General features: G+C 36.8%; 1 protein-coding gene across 1 annotated transcript; it reads right to left on the reverse strand.

Moving 5' to 3' along the window:
- Positions 1 to 3,836: 3,836 nt before the first annotated feature.
- On the reverse strand, positions 3,837 to 6,693 carry LOC113274849 (WAT1-related protein At5g45370-like). The gene is made up of 8 exons (XM_026524257.1): positions 6,646 to 6,693; positions 6,215 to 6,347; positions 5,723 to 6,103; positions 5,220 to 5,448; positions 4,997 to 5,113; positions 4,608 to 4,905; positions 3,970 to 4,086; positions 3,837 to 3,872 (listed from the first exon to the last, which is right to left on the reverse strand). The coding sequence occupies exons 1-8, from the start codon at positions 6,691 to 6,693 to the stop codon at positions 3,837 to 3,839; spliced, it is 1,359 nt and encodes a 452-aa protein (XP_026380042.1).
- Between the last annotated feature and the right edge of the window lie 2,694 nt (positions 6,694 to 9,387).

Genomic DNA, 9,387 nt, shown 5'->3' on the forward strand with positions numbered 1-9,387 from the left:
CTTCATACAAAACAGGGCAGACCAAATTGAGTTTTTGACATAAATTCCCTTTAGGGTTTACTTACTTAAGCAAGGGAGCACTCATAGTCTCAAGACTAAAGACTTTGACTCTGATTTCTCTGCCGTCTTATTTCTGTATCACTCTCTCACCCTGATCCGGTCTCAGATCTTGGTAGATAATCCAGAAGGAACATGGTTTTGAAGTGAACTTTGATTATGTATGGGAATCGTTCAATATACCCTGGATAGAGATTTACTGATCCTTGTAGTATTATCCTTGTATTATGATGAATTCGATTAGTAACAAATTCTACTCTCGGTGTTAAGGTTTGTTTGACCTTGTATTTGATTACATTGAGTTCTTATTTGATTGCCCACATTGATACAGAAGATTCACATTTCTCTTATTTGATTGCCCACATTGATACAGAAGATTCACATTCCTATTTGATTGGGCTGTCGTTGATTAGGCCAAAAGTCAATTAAATCCCCCCTGCATAATATATTATAAATACTTCTCCAATTAAGGAGTGCACAATTAAACTTAGGATTAGTACATATAACGGATTCGTGAATGAGGGTTCTTGATAATCAAAGTAAATTTTGGGTGAAGTCACCATGAAGACGATCTTCCAAGAGTTGGGGACATCCCAAGCTTTAGCAATTTAAGCTTTAGCTAAGTTAGTTTTGAGCTTTTAACTTGACATTACCCATGGGTTTCATAATTTCAAAGTGGATTGTGTTTAACACGTCAGTAAAGCCTAAATTGCATAATGATTTTTCCTCTGGAAAGTAACTAAGAGCTGTTTTAATAACCTATTTATGTTGGTGTTGCTCTTAAGCAAACTTTCTTTAGTTGTGGCGGTTTGTTCTTTTAGGTTGATGTTTGTTTGAATTCCAACTTTCTTTAATTGTAGCGGTTCGTTTCTTTAGATGAAATTTGTTAACAGTTGAAAGTGTCCATGTCAGGCTTTAGGAACAAGGAAATCTCTGTAAAGAAGTACTCTGTTTGTGGGATGAATAGGAGGACTTAGATATCTGTCCTAATGTGTTAGGCTTGGAAAACGAAGCCTTAAAAATTTCTTTTAAGCTTGGTCTCAATAATGTAGTCCAGTTATGAAGATCCAAAAGATTATTCAGAAGCAGATAAATGAGAAGGTTGCTTTTTTGATACGGTAACTATAACATAGCGCTGCTGCGTTTAACTTGATACTGTGAAGTATAGTAAGTTTAGCAACAAAAATGAACACTATATGAGGGGTTATGAGTTACAACATTATATATTTTTGTACATTATGCGTATGATTAGAGTTGTGTAAAAAGTTGGACTGCGATTTTATGAATTTGTGCTAGTTTTGTACCGTGTAGAAACTAGGCTATAATCAAGCTTTGGTAGATTCAAGGTTGAACCGTGAGTGTGTGACTACATGTATCCTGGAGATAGATCCGGTGATATTAGATAGCATTGTGATAATTCGTATCAAAATTTAGAAGTTAAGAATTGTTTTTAGCTTTTTTATTTTCTTAAGATCGGGTGTGTTTTTTTCTCTTAGTTATTGGATTTCAATTTCCGTTACTAGCATTGATAATTCTTTTCATGAATTTGGGTTGATAACAAATTATAATGGTAAAATTTGCAGACAGTCGGATTTGTAAGGAAGGGGTAGATGACCTTGCAACACAAAGAAGTAGTATCTTCTATGATCCATCTGTGTACTAATGCTTCAGTTGTAGTTTTTTCACAAGGACTAGTTCTTGTCTTTGTGTCGACTCTTTTATGAATGTTTGGGAGATGGATTGGGAGATTGATGGTGCTTCACTCGGTCAACATCAGAATCCTACTTGTCGCACAAGGAATAGTTTTTGTATTTGTACTTACTCCTTTCTGAAGGTTTGGGAGATGGATGGTGCTTCACTCAGAAGAGGTCTTCAAGTGAGCAAGAAAAAAATTTACATTCACTACAAGAAACTTAATATACTGCAGCACCCAATAGTAATGGCATAAACCCCTACTAGTGTTGCGATAACCTATGTAGCACTCAATCTTTATTGCTGTAGCAAGAGATTATACTTTTTTGCCACACTCTTTTCATATTGTTGCTACAATTGTGTGGTAAAAGTTTCATTTTGCAGAAGTAAATTATAGCTTTTAGCTGCAACTGAAAAGTACCGTGACTAGAAATTTGCTTTTGCAACACCTATATTGAAGGTGTGGCAATATACGGTGTATCAATAGCTAGATTTTCTTGTAGTGATTCCTAAATTGTATAATGATTTTTCCTCTCAATAAAAAATAAGAGCCGTTGATTCATCTAATTTCCCATTTTGTATTCATCCTTAAATGGTTCATATAATAATTTCTAGCAATCCCAGTTGAACACGGGTGTGGCATTCAGCTTGCAAAACTAGGCTTCGTATAACACCTGACAACAAGCTTTCATAGCTATCTGCAGCTGGTCTTGCGGGGTTTAATGAATTTGAACCCAGTTGAAACCCAGTTCATGGCTAAATTTAGATTACAGACATCATGCGTAGTTCTAGCTTGAGCATTAAATTGGTCAGCTAGGCTCATTCAGAGAAGCATATTTAAGTACACGAATACGTTATACACATTGATTATATAAGAAGTTTTATCTGTTGTTTACAACTTGTATGAGCTACAAGAATGATCGGCAAAACACATCGGAAGCCATTGTCCTGTAATGAATTTTAAATTACTAGCATCTCATTTTCTGTGAATATAGGTACAAATAGGTACAATCAGAAGAATAAGCGTGGGGGATACTCAAGGCTTCTTTTAACCTTCTTCACTCAGAAAGCCCTTCAATTTTAACAACCTAGAACTGCTGACGTACGCTTTGGTTGGCATTAAGCAATTTTATCTTCAGCTCGGTCTTCAGCTGACACACGACGAGAAGAAGAATGCAAAACAAACTGGGGCACCTTCTGTGGTATAGATCAAAAGCCAATATACAATAGCTGTCAGGCGTGCAAAACATGACAGATGAAAGCAAACAACCAGAAGAATCTATCACTGCTTATTGTTTCTCAGTCCAAGGCTTCTGGTGATCTGGAAGAGGGCCCCGAAACGCATGTCTTTACAGTTATGAACCCTTGTTCAGTGGTAAATCTCCGTGGAGAAGAGGTTCCACGTCCTGATCGATATGACTGATCATCGCAATTGCTTCTTGTCTCTCTCTGTAAGATGCCCAAGTTACTGTATAAAGCCCTGCAATGATGAGAGATCCACCTATGATGCTGCACACGGAAATCGGACAAGCTAGCTTCAGCCTCAGGTTCTCATGGGTTAAGCCTATATACGCCTACAACTGTGGTTGTATTTCAAATAAAACATAAGTTTGAGTAGGACCTTCCAAGATAAATGGCATCTCCGAGGAAAATCTTTGACAAAAAAGCAGATGCAAAAGGTTGAAGTGGCATATAGAGAGCCACCAGTGCTGGTCCCAAAATCTTATTGGACCATGTCGTGGCTCCATAATTAATAGCAGATGCAACAATTTCCTAGTAGAAACAAAAGAAGAAGAATGAAAAACAATAAAAAAAACTGTAATCTTCAGTTCATTTTTCATTGAGCGTGGTTTACATAATGTTTCAAATTTTAGTCCAAAAACACCCTGCAAAAATTAGCTTCAGATTAAGTACTCGTTTCTATAGCATACTTACAGAAGCTCGCCCTAGTCATAGTCATCAATACATCAACTTGGGAATAATGATAGTTACAGCCATAATATTCGATAACCAAATAGATAAGACAAACTTGTTTTTGCTTCAAAACTTAATATTGCAAACAAAGCACGATGTACATTTTAAGGCACTTAATCATGCTTCTTAAGGTCATAACCAGGGGTAAACTGGAACACTTAACTTAGCCATAATTTCAGTACATGATATAACTAAAATAGTAAATCCTGATTAGAAATACTTACAGCATAGAAAACTGCAACTAACCCAGACAGTATTTCCATCGGTGGCAGATATTCCAGCAATAACCATAAACATTGCACCAAAAAAGTATGAGTATGCAGTCACTGAAAGACTGGCCGGATACTTCAGTAGCAGCGGAGCCTGAATATGTATGCCATACACAAATCAGTATATACAATTTAAATTTATTTTTGTGCTCAAGTTAGAAGTACCGAATAGTAACTCTGAATATCTTCAACATAGATTTTACTTAGTAAGTTATCAACTAGCCAATAACTGTCATCAGATGGATAGAGGTACCGGCATAATCCTGTTAAAGAAACGCCTTGCAAGGTTTATATTAATCCACATAAAGGTGTGACCGATAGTGTACATGAACTATCTAAGTTCACACCAAAATCATTTGTGAAGTACTTAGAAAGATGGAATTCAGTTCATTGTCTAAAATACGAGTGTGGTGCATTTACTTTTCCAAGAAGTGTATTCTAAACCGCTGAACTAATATCAACAGAAACTGCTATAAATTGGTCTATCCTCTAAATGGTCACTAGCTGGTGGAGGAAAATTTTTACATGTTTCTTTCATTTATAATGCTACTAGTTCATCTAAGCAAACCATTACCACAATCAAGCAGAACATCCCATTGTGAAACATCTAAATACCTGGAAGGATAGATAAACATCCATACAAAAGCAGTTCCCAATCAAGCAGAGCATCCCAATGTGAAACTTGGTAAGACCAATACCCAACAAACCCGAAATCAACCCTCCAGCAGGTTCTGGTTGTGCCCCGACAATTAAATCATTCGTCGCCGCTGCTCCGTGCAACAATTCAGTGACATCCTCTCCAAATATAGATGATCTCTTGAACAAAACCATTAGTATATCTCCAGAAACACATACTATTGTGCCCCCAACCTTGAGTTGACCTCCAATTTTCATCAAATTCACTTTTTCGGTGCTGCAAAAATTCAATCTCCCCAGTCACCCAAATGCAAGGAAAAGAGGAAAAAAGTTGAAATGAACAAATGGAGGATGAAATTTGAGAGTACCCCATGAAAGCTGCTAAAACAAAAGTAAACACAGGGATTGCAGGCTGAACAACAACAACATATGTTGGATTTGTATATCCAAGCCCCATTAAGAACAACAGCTGGTTCCCAAATACCCTGGTCATGAAATTAACAAAATTGAATAATGGGTTTTGCTGAAATCACAATCAATTCATGAAATTTGACAAATTTGAAGAAAGGGGGTTTTGACTGATTTACATACCCAGTTAATCCAAGGAAGAAGAAAGATACGAGGAGACTGAAATTGATAGGAAGACGAATCCTTTTATCACGAAAGCAAGCAACAGGTGCGAGTAATGAAAGAGAAATAAGATCACGATAAACACAGAATACGATTTCATTGATACCATCATTAAGAGCAACACTCGATATGATATGATAACCTCCATATAAAATCTGTACCATTGCTAATGTGGAATGAGATTTCCATATTGTTTACCTCTCTATTACTGCAACCCCAGTCGCCATTGATATTGAATTCTGAATTTCTTCCTCGACTGATAAGGAATTAATTTCTGGGGGGTGGAGTTTCTGGATCAGTGTTGAAGGAAGATGAAGGAATAGTGTTGTTGTTGTTGTTGTTAGATTGGATAAAGTCTAGTTGCTTTATTGTTCAAGTAATGTTGTTAGTTGATTTGTCTTCGGATGGGATACTTTTTTTTATATAGGAAAAACTAAGGCCTAGAAAGGCACTAAGTGAAGTACACAGAGTTTTGTTGGCAATGGAGGCACCACTGAGCCTGCTAATTTTGTTCTTACATAAAATAGCTAAATCGAAAGTTTCCATGTTTTGAGAACGGTTAATAATCCTAAGGTTCAGTAAAACAAAAGATATGGGATTGATATCCATCTTTCCATTCTTGTCTTCTTTGGTGTTGCTTCTTTCATAGTAAGATAGGTGAAATCTTCCTTGAGCAGCTTCATTGTAGAGGAACTTGAATCTATCTAAGATGTTCATTGATTCAGCTGATATGGCTATGTTAGTTTGCTGCATCTCTTTGGCCCACTGTAAAGCTAGATCTGCTCCTCCTGTGATGCCCCTTTCTCCATAGTATCCTGTATATCCTTTAGAGCCAATGGTGTTTCCTGCAAAATCTATCATAGTTAGTGCAGTGTGATAAATAGAGTTTTGAGAGTCATATATTCTGCATATACATATATGTTTTCGAAATCTTGTTTCAACATTCCTAGAATTGCCAGCTTGTAGTTCAATAGCAGCTTCCTCTGGTAATAGAGGGAAGTTGTTAAGAATGTGATCAGGAATATCATGTATTATGTTGTGGGTGCACAGATGTTGCTTAATTCTGAGAACAATAGCTCCCACATTAAGCTGAGTTTGTTTAAATATAAAGTCGTATGTGGCTTTCAAGATATACCAACAAGTAGTGGCATAATTGCTGCAATCAATATTTCCCAGTTGGAACTAGGAATTCAGCCAATCTATAAAGATAGTGTTGTTATCAAATAGAGTGTGAGAATTGCCAAGAATTTCCTGCCATACTAGAGTAGCAGTGGTGCAATTAAGGAACATGTGGGACATGGTTTCTTCTTCCCACTATTGCAGACAGTGCATATTGGATTAATGTAGTGAAGTATGCTGGTTGTTTTTGCATTTGTGGGGAGAATACCATGAGCACATTTCCAGATGAAGATTTTATAACTGGAGCTACATCCATGTTCCAGAGTGCATCCCAATTGCTAGTTGGAGGATCATTTCTGTAGAGATAGTCAGTTTTTTCCTTGTACAACTCCTTGACAGAAAAAACTCATGTGTCATTGAAATTCCAACCAATTGTATCCTCTTCATTTGGATGAGTCTTTAGAATGATAATCATAGATGCTTCCTCAATACTAAATAGATTTGATACTTGAGTTTCATCCCAGTTTCCATCTGGTAGAATTAATAAATCTAGCTTGTTGATGTGATGTGGGAAGTGTTGAGGTTTTTGAAGTCTAGTATTGGTGTTTGGTATCTAAATGTCTTCCCAGATCTGAATTCTTCTTCCATTACCAATTTTCCAGTAGCAGTGTTGCTGAATGTTGCTTATTCCTTCTAGTATTCCTTTCCATATCCAAGAATCTCCATCTTTTGATTTTGTATCCATACTAAGAACATTTCTGCCTAGAAGGTATCTAGCATCCATAAGCTTGCACCATAGAGAGTCTTTATCTTGCTCAAGTCTCCAACCTATCTTGGTGATCATAGAGCTGTGAAATAGTTTTGTATTCATAAATCCTAGGCCTCCTTGATCTTTTGGCTTGAAAACTGCTGTCCAGACCTTAGGATAATACCCAGAGGGGTTTTCTATATTTTTTCCTAGAAGAAATCTCTTTGTAGGTTGTTGATATCCTTGCAAGTTTTCTTTGGAACCTTAAAACAGTTCATTTGGTAGATACAAGCAGATGAGGTGACAGACTTGATGATTACCTTTCTGCCTGCAGGATTTAGGGGGGGTGTTTCCATCCAGTGAGTCTTAGCTTCAATTTGTCAACTCCAGGTTTGAAGGAGTTGATTTTTCTTCTATGGGTAAATATAGATGAACCCAAGTATTTATCATCTAGTTGAAGAACTTGAACTCCCATATTATTACTGATTTGAGGAATGAGTTCAGGATTAGTATTTTTGCTGAAGAAAACTCCAGACTTGTGGAAATTGATTAGTTTCTCATAAGTACTGCCAAAGATCTAAAGGAGTTGCATAATATTGTGAGCTTATGTTGGATTAGCTTTGCAGAATATCATACAGTGATCAGCAAAGAGTAGATGACTGATAGGAGGAGCAGCTTTGCAGATTTTTATTCCATTGATGATGCCCATTTCTTCAGCATGCAGAAGAGTCCTTGAGAGAGATTCCATGCAGAATAAAAACAAATAAGGTGAAAGGGGGTCACCTTTCCTAAGACCTCTTGAAGGTTTGAAGAATTGTAGTTGCAGGAAATCCTACACTACACCCCTCACAAGATTTCATTAGTATTCAACTCATTTTATATTAAGAATCTTAATTTTATTGATCAATCTTTAAACAATCTTACAAGAAAAGATAAAAGAATCAAGAATAACCACTGCTCTCGATTTTCTCTCTCCTATTTACTTGCTTCTCACTCCGAAAAAGATCTCTCCCTTTCCTTTACAACTGAACGACTATTTATAGGGAAGTACATAGTGGATGACAGCTAACCTGTCCTTTATTTTCGGATATGGCTTGCGACATTCTCGCAACCTTATAAATGTTAATCTCGCAAACTTTCTAATTTTCGCAGGACCATCACATTTTTCTCATGATTTTAGCTGAAGTCGTTTATTATGTCATTTCTGAAATTGTTCTGTGACGCTATTGTGTTGTGTTGTTGATAATTTCGCTGAGGCATTATTGTTGCGAGATTCTGATCCTACATCTTGCCTCTTCTCATATCTTCTCTGCGAAGTAGAGAATGGTGTGAGAACTGCCGCAACTGTCCATCTCTTCTTGTTCTGCATTTACCACTGTATCCTTTCTTGCATTTATTTCTTGACACGTCTTCTGTAACCGCTGCTTTTCAACCGCGGTATTTTCGCATTAATAGTGTTTATTTCTTCGAGTAAGAAAATCTCCTTTATATATTCTTCTTGTTCTTCTTTCCATTTTCTTTTTACTTTCTCTTCTCTTTTTACTTTCTCATCTCTGCAACTCTTTTGTTCTTCCGTAAGTTCTGCTACTGTAATTCTTTCTTCTTTAATTCATTCATATTCATTCCCATACTCTATATTCAGATATGCATCCAAGGGGCCACAAACATGAGAAAAATTTAAAATACGTCCAACAAGATCTTGCTGAGAAATGTTTCACACTTTCTACCATTTCTGGTGAAAGTGCCAAGTCAATTCTTTCTATCAAACTTTTCTCTGATCAATATTGTGATGATCAATCAATCATAATTTCGCTAGGTCAAATTCTCGCAGGTCTCCCCATTCCTCTTTACGACCCATATATTCCTCTGTTCTATGAAATTCTCGCTCACTCGGGATTTTCGCGAGCTATCTTCCAGTTGAGTGGGGATTGCATCCGTCTGATGCTAGAGTTCGCTAACCGTGGTGCTGGTAAAGGATCTATGTACTCCAAAGAACTTAGGGATCCTAAATTCGCAGACTTGGAGATAATTGCGGAGAAATACACAGTGGTGAGTTTCTTTGAAAATTATGAATTGATCTTCATGAAGAAAGAGAATACTCGCTGGGGTATTCGTTTGAAAAGGAAAGATAACATTGATGAAGATAAAATACTCATGCAAGACATTGATCGGCATTCTGGTAAGAACACAACTCCTCGTCAATCCAAAGATGATAAATGGTGTGTTTTTCCCTTGATGCTGAAAGGACCTTACATTGCTGGG

The sequence above is a fragment of the Papaver somniferum genome, chromosome 1 (assembly GCF_003573695.1).
Source record: "Papaver somniferum cultivar HN1 chromosome 1, ASM357369v1, whole genome shotgun sequence".
Lineage (NCBI taxonomy): Eukaryota > Viridiplantae > Streptophyta > Magnoliopsida > Ranunculales > Papaveraceae > Papaver > Papaver somniferum.